This window comes from Argiope bruennichi, chromosome 10, assembly GCF_947563725.1.
Source record: "Argiope bruennichi chromosome 10, qqArgBrue1.1, whole genome shotgun sequence".
In the NCBI taxonomy this organism is placed as follows: domain Eukaryota; kingdom Metazoa; phylum Arthropoda; class Arachnida; order Araneae; family Araneidae; genus Argiope; species Argiope bruennichi.
The window spans coordinates 71,761,408-71,780,638 of NC_079160.1; the positions used below are offsets into that span (position 1 = coordinate 71,761,408).

A 19,231-nucleotide genomic window follows, 5' to 3' on the forward strand; every position below is an offset into this window, starting at 1 on the left:
TAATTATAGAGATACTTTATATATTATCTTAGTAAATTTCAAATATTACTACTAGTGAGAGATCTCAGCCTTAAAATGAATGGACGAGTAGCTGCTTAATAGTTACCAAGTATTATTATATATACATTGTAGAGTTTACATGTTGAGAGTAGATATACATATACACACTATAACCAAATAATTTCTTCTATAATTAATACAATAAAAATTATTCATATTAAATACAAAAAAGTAAAATTCACTCACTTTAAAAGTTAATTTTTCAATTAACAATTTACCTCAGACATGATTATTTTGAAATAGAGAAAAAAGGGTATTACAGTAAGAATGATAAAGAATCATGAATCAATAATTAGGTAAGATTTGGATTAAGATAGATATTGTCAGAAATCAATGAATAAAGTCATAATGTTACTTATTGCTCACTAACAGTGAAAAAAGCATTATTAAAGCAGGATGTTATTATATCATGAATCAAAAAAAGGTTTTATAAAATAAGCATTGCATTGTTTATTATTTATATGTCATTTTCAAAATACTTTTCAGGCAATTTAGATGTACATTAGGGGGAAAACAATAAGAAGAATTAATAATTTACATTTAAGTATTTATTTTGGAAGAAAATATTTACATGTGTTTATCTGCACAATATACTTGCTATTGTGATTGTGGAAAATAATATTTCATTTTGTGGTATCTGAAAAACTACCCAAAAAATCAACATCATTCACTAAAAAATTGAATGAATAATGAAAGAAAAAAAAATCCAGTCTTGAAGTAATGTTTTCCTCCCAAATATGTTACCGTTCTAAAAATCAAACTCTTTCTTCCCAATAATTTAAATAAATGTTAATTAAAAATTTATATACACATTCATTCAATGGCTAATAAAAAAAACTTTTGGATGACAATACGCTTCTAAAAACAATCCACAATCCGCACAATTGTCAGAAAATTCTTCTTGGAGAGTGAATGCATGAAGATGTATATATATACTCAGTTCTTCTTTTATACACTTTGAAAGATTAAAAATAATTTTATTATTAGTGGCATTCTATTAATATATGTTTTCATGATAATTTTATCTTTAATTTTGCCTTCAGGAACTCTGAATACATTTACAGAATGATTTGTCAAGAATTGTCTTCAAAAACTTTAAAATCTTTTATGACTTGCCATGTCAATTATTTATAAAACAGAAGCTTTGCTACTTCAAAACAAGGACAGAAATCATTTTAAAAATTTGGAATCAGAATTGATTTGCAATTGTTAAATATTTAAATAATATTTGAAATTTATATAAACCTGAACTTTCACTGAATATTCTTTACATTAGGGGTTTATTATCTGTTCATATGAATAAGTTTTCATTGCTATGAAATATTTTCTGACATTATATGTTTTTTTTTTAACTAATTGTCTTTATCTAATGTCATATGAAGATATCTCATCTTACTTCTATATGTATGAACTTTATTTAGCCCCCACTCACTCAGTGAAATTCATTATTTGGTATTAATCTCTCATTTTATCTTTTTTGTTTAAACAATTTCAATTCTTCTAAATTTATTTTGTATAGCTGATTACATAAATCAAAGAGAAAAAAAAATGTTTAGTATGGGGAATTTTGTTATATTTTATTTATTTGATATTTTGATATATGGTGTGCTGGTTTCAGACATGAAAAAAGATTTGCTTAATTTCAAACAGTAGCTAATAGAGCTACTGTTTGAAATTAAGTATATCCAAATTTTAAAATATTTAAAAATTTTAAAAACAAGTTATTTTTCTAACAGAAGAGTCATATAAAAAGAATACTTGTTCTCATAAAAAATTCTATGATGAATTTTAAAAAATAATTCCATAGATTTGGTTATGGAGAAATTAAATTCCATAAACATCAATGGATAATTTGTATAAACTTAAAAATGGTTATCTGTTTTCATCAGAAGCAAAGGGACCGTTTGAAATATTCTCCATGAGATAGCAAAATCAAATAATAACACTGCATAAGAGTGGCTTACCAGATAGAACAAGTTGCAAAGAAAGAAATATTATTCAAAAGGCATTAAGATAGTTATAAATCAGATGAAATCATCTTGTCACCATTGCATATAAAACTAGAGTGAATGAAAACAGTTTCATGAAAGCTCTTTATTAGGATAGCCCTTTTTTTGCAAACATGGGACAAGTCAGAAATAAGTTGAGGAGAGGGGGACTTATAAAAACTGAAATTTGTATGATTCTCATTTAATAGATTCAATGAGTAATACAGAGCAATGTACTGATCTCATTTGTCTCTGCTTCAAGAACATCCTGAGCAGTTATAGTGGTGAAAACTATTATCATTTAGTTCACAGCAAACTCCACAGCTTCAGAAATGTTGGCTGTATTATATAAACATGAAAATCTTATTTTATCTCTGACATTTCGAGCACTCTCCTGAAAATTTTAACAGTAATAATGAAGAGCAAAGAGTATTATTGTCAAAGAATACAGATAATGATGGATCAATATCAAGATAAATAGGATATTAATTTTTAATTAAGCTATAGTAGATTATAGGAATGTTTGAATATTTTGTTTTCAAGGGACTAAAATATTTTACAATCTTTATTAAAAAAAGAAAACGAAGAGTCAATACTAGGACAGCTTGTTACTCACTTGATGGCAGATTATTGTTAGAATCTACAAACCTAAACACTGTTCATCCAAGAACATCAAATGAACTTTTGGAGTGGGACTAAAAAAATGTTTTTTCTTTAAGTTTTTTTATATTATTCTTTTAATTTCTACTTTTTAATTAATTTATTGTAAATTCAGAAATGTAGTGCTTTCTTTTCTACTCAAATTTTTTCATATTATTTATTTAAGGAAAGGGTGTTTTTATTCAATAGCTATAGCCTAGATTTCGTTTAATGTATTAAATACTACCATCATTTCTAACAGACTAGCACTAATGGACAAAGATTATTAATGCTTATTTTCAGCACACAAAATCAGTTTAAAAAGTCTTCAGTATCCAAATATGTAGGAAACTTACATTCACAACTAGACAATGAACAGAAGAAAATTTTGAATAAAATGAGACTTCAACATGGTCTTGAATTACAAAATCTTATCGCAGAAATATTCTTAATTTATGCAAAATTTAATCTACTTGAAGATTATAATCACTATCAAGAATACAGATGTAACTTGTGATAGAGACTTCGATCATTTTCATAATAACATTTTTATGATTGGCAAAAAAAAAAAAAAAAAAAAAAAATCATATTGGTTAAATATCTCTATAATTATTAAATATGTAGTCTTTTATTAGCTGAAATCAAATAGTAGTAACATAGCCATTTTCCTGAAAATCATGACAATATTAGTGGGAAAATAATGTATGACATACTAAAAGATGAAAGACAATCATTTCGGGTACCCCCAGATCTTGATTTACTAGAAAGTTAAAAATAAAAGTTGAAGGGCCAGTTCCCTCCTCCACGAAATATTATGAGTAAAAGATAATAATTTTTAAGAAGTGTTTAATTTTCAGATTGCTACAAAAGATTATATATCTTGAACAATAGATATATCTCATAGTTCACTATACAGATATATGGCATTTTTAATAAATTTAAAACTTAAAATTCAAATGCAATAAAAAATAACATTAGTATGTTATCAATTTATTAAAGTAATAGATTGTTTCACAGGTAGAACTGAAGAATACAACATATTTCTTGTTAAAAATTAATCAGAATATCAGCATATCAACTTTTCGATTCCAATTCTTCCTAAATATTAGATGCAAAATGCAGATTATATTTTATTCTCTTAAGAGACTCTAGAGATAATAAAAGAAATAAAGAATAATTTCTTCAGTTGAAAACACCAAATATTAATACTTTCTGTAGTAATATATTTCAGAAGTTAGTCATGGTCAAGGTAAAAATTACTATTGTAGATTTCTTAAATAATCTGGAGTTCAAAACAATTGTTAATAACTTATTATATCTGAATGTGATTTATCATTTAAGATAAATTGTCTATTAAAAAAAAACATTCATTTTCTGTTAAAGATTTTAATCAAGTGCTATAGGAGAAACAATTTAATTTTAATAATTTTTCTTTTTCACAATAAACGTTTCAATTCCATTTGCTCCATAAACTTGATTTTTTACTGGTGAAAACATGTTAAAATATCCCAATTCATTAGCTAGGACTACTCTTTTCTCAAACTTTCTCAAGTTTGGGAGAAAAAATCTTCAAATGCAGATAATTTAAAAAACAAATTTAATGGGAGATAAAATAAATGTATAATAAATATGGCAGAATTAGGTAAAAGCCACATAATTAAAATAAGTATTAAAATTTTTTCAATAATAAATACATGCAATATTAATTAGATAACATAATATGAATATTGCAGGATGGATTATAATTAACTCAATAACAAATTTTAACACATTTAGGAAACTTAATGCTTAGTAAAATTAAAAAATTTGATTGTCTGATTTAAACAGTTAACCGAAATCAAGTACTATTTGCATCCAAAGATACAAGAAATTACTAAATGATGGTTCAAATAAAAATAGTAACATTTGACAATTAGTTTGGTTTGAGCCCAATAAATCCTTTGCTTATCAAATTTGTCAAAAGGCTTTTCAAAAACCTAAAAATGAAACTATTAAACTGTATGAAAAAAAAAATACACAATAGCATCCTTTAAAAAGGATATTTAACTAAAATAAATGAAGAAAAATAACTTGCTTTAATACACACACATATATATAAAAGCTTATCTAAATACATGTTGAGCATTAAGGTACTATTAAATTGTGCATCATTCAAACAATTTAATATATAAATATCATGGGAAATGACTAGCATTTTTTTAATTATATAAAATTAGTTTATTTTAATATTTCTACAAATTGAGAATAAAATTTCACGACTTTATAGATATATTTATAGAATTTCTAAATCAATATATAAATAAGAATCACATGCATCATTTTTTTACTTTAATATAGAAAAGCACAATGGCTCAGTTATCATTTAAAAAAATCATTCTTTTCTGAATAGAGCTTGTAGAAATAAAAGAAAAAAAATCAAGCAATGGAAACTAATAGCTAATAGCTCAATACTAAAAATACACATGTTCCTTTTATTCTTTCTCAAGACTGTTTTCAATAAATGCTTCAAAATAAAAACAATCATATATATTTAAGTAAACATTTATTTTTAATCTAAAATCAAAATAAATAAAATTACATACAACTCAAAATACTTTTTCACAGTAGAACAGCAATTTTCACGTTTGAACTACAAGAGGAGAGAACAGTATCAAACGAAAATCATAAATTCAGAAACATTTAACTGTCCATCTAAAAATATTCACATGCAGATCACCATATAGAAAATAAACCTAAATTCAAGTCACAATATAATTTTATAAACAAGTTCTACAATACTTCTGGCTACAACTAAGTACTACTTTGACACAAGTTGTAAAACAATTCAAGTAGAAGATGTGCGCCTTGTAGAATGTCTTGGAATTTTTGTTTCGGAACCTTCATTAGTGGTTCCGTCATCTTCACCCCAATTATCTCGAGACGACTTTCGCTTCCCACTCCTACGCCTAGATTTACGGTAGCCAATCTCTGCAGATCGGCGTTTTCTCCGTGAATCAGACCGAGGACGAGAACCTTCGTGTAGGTGGTCATCCTCCGCACCGGACGATATCCAAATCTCGCTGCCTTTCTCTTCAGCTCCGACGTTGTCGTCCGATGTCTTCTTGCATGACCGTCCGCGACGAGGCTTCTCCTGATCAGACTTGGACAATTCTTTATACCGTAACTTTCGAGGAGCGTTAGCATCCACATCTTCATGTTGTTCCTCTTCCTCTGTCTTGTCACACTCGCTACACTGCCAGCCAAGCGATTTTGTCTTCTTTGGCATTCGAGAAAGTGGTGGATCCAGGCAGGCCAGGTGATAGTGCAACTGACAACTGTCGCACTTCGCAAGTTGGTGCTGGTCATGCGATTTGTGACAGATGCTGCATTCCATAATCACGGACCCGACAGAATCAGATTTCTTGTTTCTGCTGGACTTGGCAACAGGCTTGGGTTGCAAAACATCAGGAAGAGGAAGTTTTTTGTTATTCAAATCACACATTATCTTCCAGTAATGCATACCTCGCTCAGTCAACTCCGCATTCTCTTTACGGAATATTTCTACATCAGAGACAATCCGTTCATAATTCTGCCTTAGTTCTTGCTCTTGTTCCTGTAATTGACTATTTTGCTGTAAAAGTTCATCTAATCTATGTTGCATAGATACCATCCGAACATTTCGATCAAGATAATAATTGACAAATTCTGCACTAAAGGCTGGTGGAACATGCCATTTGCGCCTTATGTCCATACCATAATCGGCACTACTCAAATGTAGTTGTGGACTTAAGCCAAGAAGCTCAGCCTTTTTAATTAATTTTTTACAAGCAGAAGGACTTGTTGTTAACAATCTTGGCATTTTTTGAGTTGGAACCCACGGTTGGGGACGCTTTTCCTTATCTGCAAGATAACGATCACGATGCCATGCAAGCTTTCTTTCAATTCTTGTTTTTTCATCTGACATTGAGGTATCAGCATGATGCTTTTGTCTAAATTGGGACTGAAGAGCCAAATAGTTACGCCGTTTACTTCGTGCAATATTTTTGTCTGAATGTAATTTGCAATAAGCAAAAAATGGATCAGCTATATCTTCTTCTGTAGAAGCTTTTGATAATAATCCTTCTTTCTGAGCACATGTCACATGGAAATAACTACGACACATTCCTGCATCACAGTTAATGCACACTCCTGTGCGGCTAAAGCGTTCATCTTCACAAAGAGAACAAGCTTTGGCCCCCCAACGAGAGTATGGCATTTCAAATAGGGTGACTGGCGACAATTTATCTACATCACCAAATGCAACACCTGGAATGTATAAAGCACAGACAAGATGAACCCATTTTCCAACATCAGTTTCCTTGAAAATTCCACCTGTATTGGGACATAGCTCACAAGTTGGGTTCATATTACCTGCTTTACAGGCATCACAAAACCATGGTTCTGTAGAATAAGAGGAAACTGTACTGACAGCAGTCTCAACATCACTTATGCCATAGCAGCCTTCATGAACAGAAATACCACAACAGTCACATTCAACGATTTCATCTTCTTCATCGACAGTTTTGTTATCAGTACCTTGTCTAGGAAGAAGACTAACGTCTCCCAGACAAACACTGCAAATAAGAACTTTTAACTTTTTGGCTGCGGCTCCTTCGCCAATCTTCAACTTAATTTGACGTTGTACACCTTCAACAGCATCTCCAGACGAAGATGGTGCAATGTCTTTAATAGGCTCAGTCTTGATTTTTATATCATCCTTACTGTCAGGAATTTCCTGTTCTCCCTCTTCTTCATCATCATCGTCTTCTTCTTCGCTGTTGTCATCGTTTCCTCCAGAACTCTCGCCAGAATCCTCTTCATTGGATTCTTGAGCATCGTCACCTATTTTGAAATCACTGTCATCGGAACTGTCGTCTAAGTCACCAAAATCTAGTAATTGTTGCATATGATTTTCAACCGGTTTCACTTTGCGTTTACTTGGATCCCGCTCAACCATCGTGCGGTAAAGAAAACTTGCACCTTCCAGTGGATCTTGTTCTGCCATATTGTCATTGTTATTCATCTCCATGTTTACCAGAAAAAATTTACCGCAACAATAGCTTTTAGATATTTCCAAAAATTAAAGTTTAGCAGCAATTTTCATTCAAAATATAAATTTGAGAAAACATTTAGGGATGGACGACTTATTTCGCGAAATTGAATAACGATAAATATTAACAGACGCCGCCGAATTAATCAATCGTTTTAATGATGCCAACAACAAAACTTTAAAATGTGCAAGTTTTAATAACATTTATCTTACTAATTACACAAAGGAGCTTAATAAATAAAAAAATTGAATTTGATCATATATTTGAAATAAATCTATTAATCTGAAATTAACTGAGTGTACAAATTACAAGGTTTTATCAAATGCATCTTGTGACGTCATAAGCCAAATACTTTTTTTTTTACTTTCATGCGATTTGCACAAAAAAAAATAATAAAAAATTTTAAAAAATGAATAAAAATAAATTTATCAAAGATCCGGGTTTATTTTTTTAGTTAACCTGATCATCTAAAAATATATTTATAATCACTTTGATGAATGGAAAAAAAATGCATGTACAACCATTTCTCATATAGTTTTAGTGCCAACACCAGATGGCGTAAGCAAATGTAAACATAATACGTAGGCTGTCGGCGAGGAGATCTAATTCTGGCCTAAAGATCCCAATTTATGTTTTTCAATAAAATCGAATCAAGATTCGTCAATAGTAATACGGAATTACAGTTCTATTTTCATGTAATAAAAGCAGTAACAACATTCTTCAACTGCAATTCAAAGGACTTTTCATATTTAAAACTAGAAATTCAATTTCCTCGCCTTCATTTTTAAATCATTGAATTCTTTGAAAACTTTCTTTGGCCCGGTTTCTTGTGAAATATCATGTAAAATGAATGAAACTTTAACCTAAAACATTTTACGATTATTAATGTTTTATTTTTAACCCCCCCCCCTTTTTACGTTATTAAAAAATATAGATTTTAGATGGCAAAAATCATTGATTTATAAATATACTTAGTTTTATTTATTTGATTTCCTTAACTGATTGCTTAGAAACTAATTGAATATATTTTTTAGACTGGATGAAAGATTTCAAATAATTTTATAATAACTTATTATAACCTGATACTAAAAAATAATGCTACAAAGGATACTTTTCAGAACAGTAAAATAAAGCTTGGAACTTATTTTCAAAAAAATCGTTATTTTTTTATTGACTTTCATGCATAAGGCCACATGAATCATTGAGCTTAAAAAAATATTTTATGCTAGAAATTTATTTGAATAAAATTTTTGATTATCTTGCACATTAATTTATAATTACTCTATTTAAATATGATTTTTCATCAATCTCCCCATTTCAGTTATCTGCATATTTACTTTCACATAAAAACTGTTTTATACATAAAATAATCCAAAAGGCATAAAATAATTTAAACTTGATAAGAAAAAATGGGAAACAAATTTTCAGACTTAAAAAAATTTCAATATATAGACCAATAAAGGAAGTTTCAATCTTCTTGCATTCCAATCTGCCTATCCTTAATATGTTGACATAGAATAATGTTTACATATTTTTAAATAGTTATAAAATGTTAATAAAAATATTTTTTTTCAGATTAAAAATTTAACATTATTTAATTTTTAATAATGTTAAAAATTAAATAATATTGTTGACAGAGATACGCAAGCTTATATTGTTGACAGAGATACGCAAGCACAAATATGTATATGAAGGCAAAACAAAAATGACAAAAAAAAGAAAAGAAAATAGTGAAGAGAATTCTAAAAACTGTAATAAAACAATTAATATGAATCAAATAAGTCAAGACAAATGAAAGATTTAAGTAATCATTTTGGATATAATAAGAATAAAACAATTTTATGCCAATAATCAAATATAACAAAAGACAATGAAACAAATTACAAGAGTAAAAAAAATAGTGAGTGTGATCTCTCTCAAACTTTCTTGTATATTTCTTTTTCCCAGAGAATGCTTTGCATTATGGTGGTACACAATGGTTATGAGACATTAATCTTTGAGAATGAATTTAACATTTTTACTGAATCTGTCATGTAATTCTTGGCAAGTTTTTTGGCAATGAATCCTTGACATGTTTAACAGTATCCGAAAACTAAATGTCTGTTTTAGATACAATTGACTGAAACAAAAGTTTGACACAAAACTACATTTGTAGTCATATCATACCAAATTTGATGCATTTAAGTCATTGCAATTTTTAGTTATCATGTTTATATGTTTCTGAATGTATAGATTGGCAGACATTCTGAGAATTAACTCGGTTATTTTTTAGAATGTGTGTTAGAATTAAATAAATAAAAAAGTGGGATTTGAATCAGGCAATAAGAGAAAATTTTAGATTAAAGTAATATGGAGTAATTTAGGATAAAATATAGGAGAATTAAAATTAGATTAAGAGATATTAGATGTATGCCTTGTGACAACAGCACATTAACTGCCAAGAGTAAAAAAAAATATATCCTAGGTATACTTCATAAAGTACATTTTTTTATAATTTATTACTATCCATGTAACTAAATGGAATGCAATAATATGATCTTCATCACAGTTTTGCTTAAGATATACTAACATGTTGGAATGGAAAAGGAGAGGGGTAGTGATATGATTGCAAGAGTAAATCTAATGAAAGATGTAGGCTTGGTGTGCAGATCATGTAAGATTTTGTGGACAATTAAAAGACTGATATCTAATATTGCAAAACTCTTAACTACACATTTTGACATCATAAATAGAAAGGAATAGTAATATAGATGATGTTTGGAATATCTGGTTGAACAAATGTATTTCAAAAGATAGAAGAGATGTAAGTACTCCTTCCCCAATTAACATGAGACACACATCTAAATATCAAATATGAGTCTAAATATAATACATCAAAAATTCTCTCAAACTGTACAAAAATATTAAAACAAAGCCATTTAGCAAAAGAAAAATAACCTAAAAAGAAGTAAATTCCTATTCTTACTAGATCAAAATTATATTTTCCTACATATAAAAATTAAGAAAATAACAATAAATATATTTCAAAATGAGGCTGAGAAACATCATTCCTTGTGACAATTGCTCATCTCAAAGTATCCACAACAACTTCATAATATTTTTAAAAAGTCGAAATAATGATCAGCAGGAAACTTCAACCTTAAACAGTATCCCATTATAATATATTTATAAATATTAAAAAATATTGTTTATATGCAAAAGTTTAATAAAATTAAAAGTAAAACAACAGTATCCATTGTTCTTATTACTTGATTTAAACTCATGCATGATCAGACAATATTAAATACAACTCTTTTTGTGCATATTATCATTGTTATATAAAAAGAGCAAATTTGAAAAAAAAAAAAAAATTAAACCAAAATCATGCTACAAAACTAGAAAACATTTGAATCATTTTTTAAATTTTTTCTTTTAATTTACAGTAATTAATAATGTTTAAACTGACAAAGATGAAAATCGGCAACAACAGTTTTGATAATAAAACTGTTAGTTCAACGAACAAAATTCCATAAATTTTCTTTTAGCAAAAATTTATTTAATTTCAACCATTATAAACTACATAATTTTCTTTTATAAATAAATATAAGTGTAATATATCATAATTGTGAAATAATATTTGTAATAATTGGTACATTAATTTCTTTATAATAAGTGTTCTAGTTCAATTATTAAACTAAACATTAAAAATATATTAAATATCAACTGCCTTCTGGAATAAAATAAAAAAATTGCATATCATATTTGACAAGTACATAGTATATATCTTAATCTAATTTAAATTTTAATTAATTTTTTAAAAATTTTATCTTAATTTAGCCCATGTTAATTTCATTCTAGAATGTTCTCTTATTTCCTGATCCAATTCCCTCTTTTTATTTAATTAATTGTACATATGCTTTATAAAACTGCTGATTTTTGCATTTTCTCATGCTCAGAGTAAAGGGATAAAAATCCTTAATATTTACAACATTCTTTTAGATATATCTAAAATTTCTTTGCTTAAATCGGCTTATAACTAAGAAATCCCAATCAAAATCTCATAGTAAAATTATAGAAGGAAAATATTTCTGTCTAATCTAACAATTAATAATTCTAATCTAATAATCTAACAATTAATATGATTTGTACTGATCGCAGATTAAAATTTCAATCATTTTTTGAAGAAAAGTAATAAAAATTAAAGCAGCAGAAATATTTTCAGGTAACTTTATGTAAAAAAAAGTTACCTTTTTAAAATTTCAGTAGTTGTGAATACTTTATTTTTAAGGGTATTAGATAGTAATCATTATTATTTTGGAAACAAGAGTATCTTATAAAATAAATCTTAAAATTAATTTCTTAATTATATTTTCTTTGTGGCAATAATATAAAAGAGAAAACTTCCTTAATCTTCCTTTATTCAATAATAGACTTCTTACTTAAATACAATACTGTTGGAAAGAGTTCATATTTTACTATATAAAAAAGATCATGAAAGTGATTTTTATAGTAGTCAACCCATTTAATAAAGATATATCAATAACCTTGGCCAGTTGTAAAATTAGCTGCTGCTCAAATTTTAAATTACATTTTATATTGATAAACAAGCAGAGTTTTTAGTATAATTTAATACAATAAACATAAATTTTATTATTTAAATTGTACCCTCCAATATTAGTTACCCAGTCATCAGTAGAACTTTTTACAGATAAATTACATTTAACATAGTATCAACAACTTATTGAACAATAGATTTTTCCAAACAATTTAAACTAAAAGAAATATTTTCAAACATTATTCAAAATTTTAAGATTATATTAAACAATTAATATTCAATATCATAATTAAGATTCATTTATTATAGATTAAACATATAAATAAAATATTTTTTTAAATATCACAGAGCATAATTTTAGTGTTTAAACAAATTAAATGTTAAATAGTTATAATTTTTTCATTAAATAATAAATACTTTTGCTTTTTTTTTTAAACTCATCATTGCTCAGTTTAACATCATACTAAACTCCTATATACATTTTGAAATGAGGAGCAACTCCAATGTTTTTGTATTCATGTTGAAACAAGATTCCATTTTTTTTCTAACCGTGGTAAAAATTCTTTCACTTTCAGCATTAATGTGGGTGTGGTTTCAAGAAGGTATTCTCAGCAATTTTTTGTAGTTGTTTTTTAGTAATTAGTTTTGTAGTTTAATTTTTTTGTACTTTGCAGCAATTTTTACCTAATTTCTGTAATATTTACAGAAATATTACAGCTGTTGAAGGGTATGTTAAATGCAATTTTAAATTAACTTTATTGATTCAAAGTTTTTGTTAATCTAGCTGTTAAGTCTGATGTCTACCACATTACAGATAATATTACAGTATTAAAAAAAAAGACAAGCTTTAAAGATTTAACACAAGCATGTTAAAAAAAAATTGAAGACATATTCTCTTTCATTAGTTATAATTTAAATGCATAAATGTACAATAGATAAAATCTTAGTTTTGATACTAATTAAGAAAAGCAGAAGATATTTTGTTCCCAATAAAATCAAAAAATCAATGATAAATTCACAATTTTTATCATAAAATGTTTCTTTCGGCATTTATTTGAAAGAAGAATAATTGCAAACAGAATTTATTTCTTCAAATATGTAAAAAACGTAGAGAATAAAATTTTAGCCCTTATCAACTAACATAATCTTTTAGCATTTACTTAATAGCTTCAGTTTTTAAAAATCTATTATTAAATTTGAAATAATCTTTTTGCTTTTTATTTTTATACAGTACAGTTTATGTATTAACTACTTGTAATGGTGGACTTTTGATTTAACCACATAGCACTTACAAAGTTCTAGCTAAGCTACATGTCATTAATGAACATTATGCAAAATTGCATATCATTTATGAAAACAGTGATAAGATTAACATGACATCTTTGGTGGTTAATCATTAATTGCAAATAAACAAGATAATTTTGTCAATTTGAGGGGGGGGGACAATTAATTAGTAACAAGTGATTAATATACAAATATACTATTTGTTACATTAATATTAATTATTTTGCAATAAATGCTGAATTATTCAATATCAATAAGTCAATATCTATGGTGTTGTGACTTATGACACTTTACAAGCCCACTGACAATTAACTGTCAGCAATTTAAACCGAGTGAGTGTCTTGTTTTTTCTGTGGCGCTAATAAGGGTCAAGAGTACGACATAGCTACTTCACACATCATATTCACTTCCACAACCCCTTTTTACAGGGGGAACATTCACACACCTCACAGATAGAATACAGAAGAAGAATGACAATGCCTGAACCTGGACTCAAATCCAAGATGCCCAGATCACTTGGAAGACGCGCTAACCCTATGCCAGGAAGCCAGCATATCTATGGTTGCTATAATATACAAAATTTCATTGCTTTTATCTAAGGAATTTGACAGCTTTTTTTTATATGAATTATGGGATAAAGAGAATATTGTAGATATCTGAAAACTGAACCTTAACATTTTGAAGTACATTTAAGACCAGAAAAGAAAACAAATATTTTGATCTATTTTATTTATTTATTTTATATGTATTTACTGTATTTGAATATTTTAAATGTATATACTAATTTTTACACTGAATTTTTTTTTAAAAAATCCTTTGGACGATATCCATTAATAAGAAAGTATCTATTAGTTGATATGTGAACAAAGGCATTTATAAAAAATACAAGATAAATAGCATGTTGAATGTGATTTTGACTTCAAAATTGCACATCTAAAACAAATTCTAGACCAAATTATTTGCTCATAAGTCAACTAAAATACTATAGGAGTAAATAAATCTTAAGCAATTTACCAAAGTACAACAAAATCATTTAAATGCATAATAAAATTTATTATTAGGACAGTTTCGGTTAATTTCAACATATTTCTCATTGGCCAGCTACAAACCAAATCATAGATTTCAATTTTCAAACTAAAAATTCAATATGAAATCTCCTTTAAGTAAGTCCTGAGGATGATAAGAATCATTAAGGAAAATAGAAATGAAAATTGGAAATGGAAAATTGAGTTAATGCCAAAACTTCCCCTCCTTCCTTTTGCCCATTCAAATGAAATAAAAATCAAAGTTTTCAATTTGTGAAACCATATAAATGTCTAATATACTCTAAGGACATGAAAAATATGTCCATTGATTTATGTACCATAATAATAAGTCTTATGGAGATAAAATATACTATTTGATAATAACCGCTATTTCCATTTTATATCTATAAATATTTATTTGGAATGGGTAATTCAATGTTATGAAAAATGTTTCCACCAATCCATTGGATTGGTGGAATGGATTGGTGGAAACAATTCGCTCAAAGAAATTCACCTTATTGACTAATTAAGAAAAAAAATTTATGCTCAGGATTCCTAAAATTGTAAAATGCTTGAAAATTATCTAACATTGAGAATAAGATAAGGAATCCAATATATTATATTCCCCAACAAAAGAAATTTTTGTTATATAATAAGTTGATATCATTAGAGCATGAAAAAATTTTCACAATAGAGAATTATGAATAAATATTATTTATATAATATTATTTTGTTCTATATCTCATGACATTTATGAGAGAAAGAATAGGCAACAAGATTATTCCATTGGTACAACCACAAAGTCTATGCATTATATCCAGATATATATATATTAAAAAAAATGCTTATTCTTCTGCAAAATAAAAACTATCATATTAAATAGTATAAAATATAAATTAAATTGGTACACAAAATGAATTATGTGATATTTTCTAGTTTTCTATAATAAATTCAAAATAAGTGAGTACTATGAGCTGTGTATAAATTAAGGGGTAATAAAAATAAAAAATAAGTCTTGAAATGCCTATAAAACAAAATGATAGTGTTTATTTTACTTTATAATTTAAATACAATAAGATGGAAAGGGATCTATTATGTGTACCCAAATATCTAAGCTGAAGATTGAGGTAGCTTATTTCCAAATACTCTTGCATTCCCTTTCAGAATGCAGAATCAGAAATATGTGAATAAAAAGTTATTGTATTAATAAACAGGTTTCATTTCTCCAGTAGGTATAATATTGATGTAAGAATGACTTATCTATTGACACATTTTATTTTATAGACATTTTTAACATTGGATAATGACACATTTTTCAAATCTTAAAATCAAGCAAAATATTTCTAAGACTTGAGTCTTTTTTTTAAAAAAAGGGGGGGGAGAGGGAAGACTGACACATAGTAGTTATTTGTTGTCATAAATTGCAGAGAAAAATTTCTATTTATTTTTCATCTTTCCTACTTCATATTTAAATCAATGACATTGAATTGAGCCACGTTTTAGTCTTCACTTCTAACAAGGCAATGGAATCACTGATGACTTTAAAATTTAATATAAATACACATATCAACTAATAACTGAAATTTATTTCAAATATAATAAAAGCTAAACAAAAATATACTTTGAACCAAAATTAAAAGAAACAGCATTTTATAAATAAAAAGAAAGTAATTATTTATTATTATAAAAAGAATAAAACAATTATTTCTAAAATTGTCTAAATACTTATTAAAATTCGTAACAAAAAATATAATGAAATATTTCTGTGTTTATTCACATATATTAATCAAACTACCCACTTTTCATTTTTGACTACTTTATAACTGATCGATTTTTTTTAGAATCGAAAATTAACGATATGACGATTTATATTTGGTTTGGAAATATGGAGAAGTCAAACGTATGGGGGGAAACAAATTATACCTACGAAAAATTAATATTCTACAACTGAAAACAAATGAATTTGCAATTAATAACAATTAAGTTCGATTATTTTTCGAAATTGGTTGGATCTTGAAAAGTATAACAAATGCATAATAAAAAAAACTAAGTTATTTAATGAAACCAAATCTCGTCAAGAGAATATTGAAAAATCCTTCAACAAACAAATTTATTAATATTAATACTAAAAATTTGGTTTAAAATATAAAAAAAAATGTAATAATTTGTACCTTTTTACAACACCGCTTTTTATCTTGATTAATTTCAATGCTGGGGGCAAAGACATGATTTTTAAAGGAAATTGTCAGGAAAACTTTAATCGAAACAATTTAGTAGAAAAGCACTAAAGATCATGTTGATCTTACTTTCTCCACACAAGTTTCTTCACGAAGATTTCTATTCCATATATTTTCAGCAGAAACCCACACAGACAGGTAAGAGAAAACAACGAGACTCGTTAACCGGAGGACGCTTGAACCCCCCATTTGAAGTTGAAAGGGGAGGGAAGTAGGGGGAAGCAGCACTGGAGGACGGATTTCATTCCGGTAGTGATGGAAATGGGGGAATCGATGTATGGTTGCTTACGGAAAAGCTTTTTTCGCCAACATTTGAAAATTTATTTACCCGCCAAGAATGAAGCTCATTTTTGGAATGTATAGGGTTGAGTGTGGACGAATGTCGGTTAGATCTATGATGAAGGCAGACCTTATTTATGCACGATCTTTTTTAATAAAAGAATAATACCGTGTTATAATATATTTATTTTTGCTCATAATTAAGTTTAATGAATCTAATTTTTGACTAGAAATTAATGTTGACTGTGGCTGGGAACTTGGGAAAGCTGAATTTTCTACAGGCGCTTTCTATTTATAATTAATTAAATGGCAAGAAACTAATATGTTAACTGATAATTAATTTCTATCTTCTATTGGTTTGTTAAATGAAATTTAAAGTTTTCACAAAGTAATGGAATGAACTTACAAGTTTCATTTAAATTCTTAATGGAAGCTAAAAATGATGCTTTATTCAGAATACAAATTCGATGTAGTTTTAATTTTATTTCTTGCAATTTGGCTGTATTCATTGGAAAGTATTTTAGTTTTTTTATACTATTAATTTTAATGCCCATATTTTGTTTGTTTGTTGTTGTACAATATTAAATGTTTTTTTAAAAATTAGCTAAATTTTTTTTAAATGATGCTTTTAAAAAATTATATATATATATATATTTTTACCTAATTAAGTAATAAATTAGTGTTATAGAACATTTAAAACATTTTTTATAACTGCGGGCATGCTTTGATTTTGTTATTTGCTAGTATTTATAGTAGCAATAAAGCATTTATATTTTGTGGTCTAAAAATTGCAATAATAAAAATCTGTAATCTCTTTCTTGCAGTTTTGTACATTCTATTTTTATTTTTTTAATGTTGATAATGTGCATGATGAACTCTTTAAAATTTGTTTTTTAATTTAATAATTCATACTTGTAAAGATATATATATATAATTTTAGCTAGGTTTTTGATAAAATATGGCTTATTCTCTGTTAAGAAAGTATGATAAACCAAAAATCCTCAAAGGAATCATCAAAATATTCAATATTTTCTATTTAATAAAAACTAATTTTTGTTTTGTTAAAATAAGATTTATATTGAACAAAAAATTATATGCATAAGTTGATTAATATTACATGATTTTAAAAAGTACTCTTTCAATACATATATTTCTTATTCTAAATTATTAATTTTTTTTCATAAATGCTTAATACATTTATTTATGCATACAGCAATTTAATTCTTCTTTTAATGCTAAAAATCAGAATTTTGATTGAAAGTAGCCAAACTAAATTTGAAAAGGTAATAGAATCAATCATTTCTAATTATACGATTGGTGTAATAATATTTTTAAAAAAAATTTGTATTAAAAATTCTAATATCGTGGATAAATTTGTTCTAAATGTTGAATTTTCTACTTTTATAATAATGCACAGAAGTTGAAACTTTTAAAGAAAATTTGGAATGTAATTTTTAATTTCAAAAAATAAAAATTATTTTTTAATTTAATATAAAAATATTAGTGTATTCTAAATTAGTCAATAGAATTTTCAATTAAATTGTAAAATATCATTTGTTAATTTTTGCATAATATTTAAGTCATATTTTATTCAACACATACATTTTCTCAAGAAATTTTTCTTTTTCTTAGTTTTTTGAAGCTTAATTTCTTCTCATTTTGATTTTCAATAATAATTCATAAAATAAAAATGATTTGCTTCACAAGCATTCATTATTGTAATATACAAATGTATATTAGTTAACCAAACCATTAACAAAATAAACATTTACTCCACCTTAAAAAATGCTATACTAACATTGTTTTAACTGATTCAAATGAGTGGATAAATACCAAGTGATGAATAGTTCTGAGATATTGTGTAAAAAAAATTATAAAGGATGATGAAAATCCTTAAAACCTATAAAACTTATATAGTTTATATACCTACTTTATCTTTTAGAATTAAGGTTTTGACTAAATTATTAAAAAAGACAATTTCTATGAGGATATAGAAAAAAAAAATGTTTTAGGAAAAAAAAAATTGGAAAATAATCTTTTTTGTTTTAAAGTAATGAATAATTACAATGGAATAATGAAATTGATCACTGTTTATGTTAAAGTGAAAAAAATTATT

General features: G+C 26.6%; 2 protein-coding genes across 3 annotated transcripts in view; both read right to left on the reverse strand.

The window, feature by feature from the left end:
• LOC129989430 (tubulin-specific chaperone A-like) overlaps nucleotides 1-17,005 on the reverse strand; it is a 28,454-nt gene extending 11,449 nt beyond the window's left edge. The window contains exon 1 of one of the 2 annotated variants that reach the window (XM_056097971.1): nucleotides 16,771-17,004. In XM_056097971.1, the coding sequence (XP_055953946.1) occupies nucleotides 16,771-16,826 (56 nt within the window). In that variant the 5' untranslated portion in view covers nucleotides 16,827-17,004. Of the gene's footprint in view, nucleotides 1-16,770 lie in introns of both variants that reach the window. The other variant, XM_056097972.1, reaches the window with a different exon arrangement.
• LOC129989429 (PHD finger protein 14-like) lies at nucleotides 5,213-7,919 on the reverse strand. Its single transcript, XM_056097970.1, has one exon. The coding sequence runs from the start codon at nucleotides 7,732-7,734 to the stop codon at nucleotides 5,512-5,514; it is 2,223 nt and encodes a 740-aa protein (XP_055953945.1). The 5' UTR covers nucleotides 7,735-7,919; the 3' UTR covers nucleotides 5,213-5,511.
• Nucleotides 17,006-19,231: the final 2,226 nt, after the last annotated feature.

What these genes read in the sequence shown, in the direction of transcription:
- LOC129989429 (XM_056097970.1), bottom strand. Translation starts at nt 7,734, where the DNA reads ATGGAGATGAATAACAATGACAATATGGCAGAACAAGATCCACTGGAA.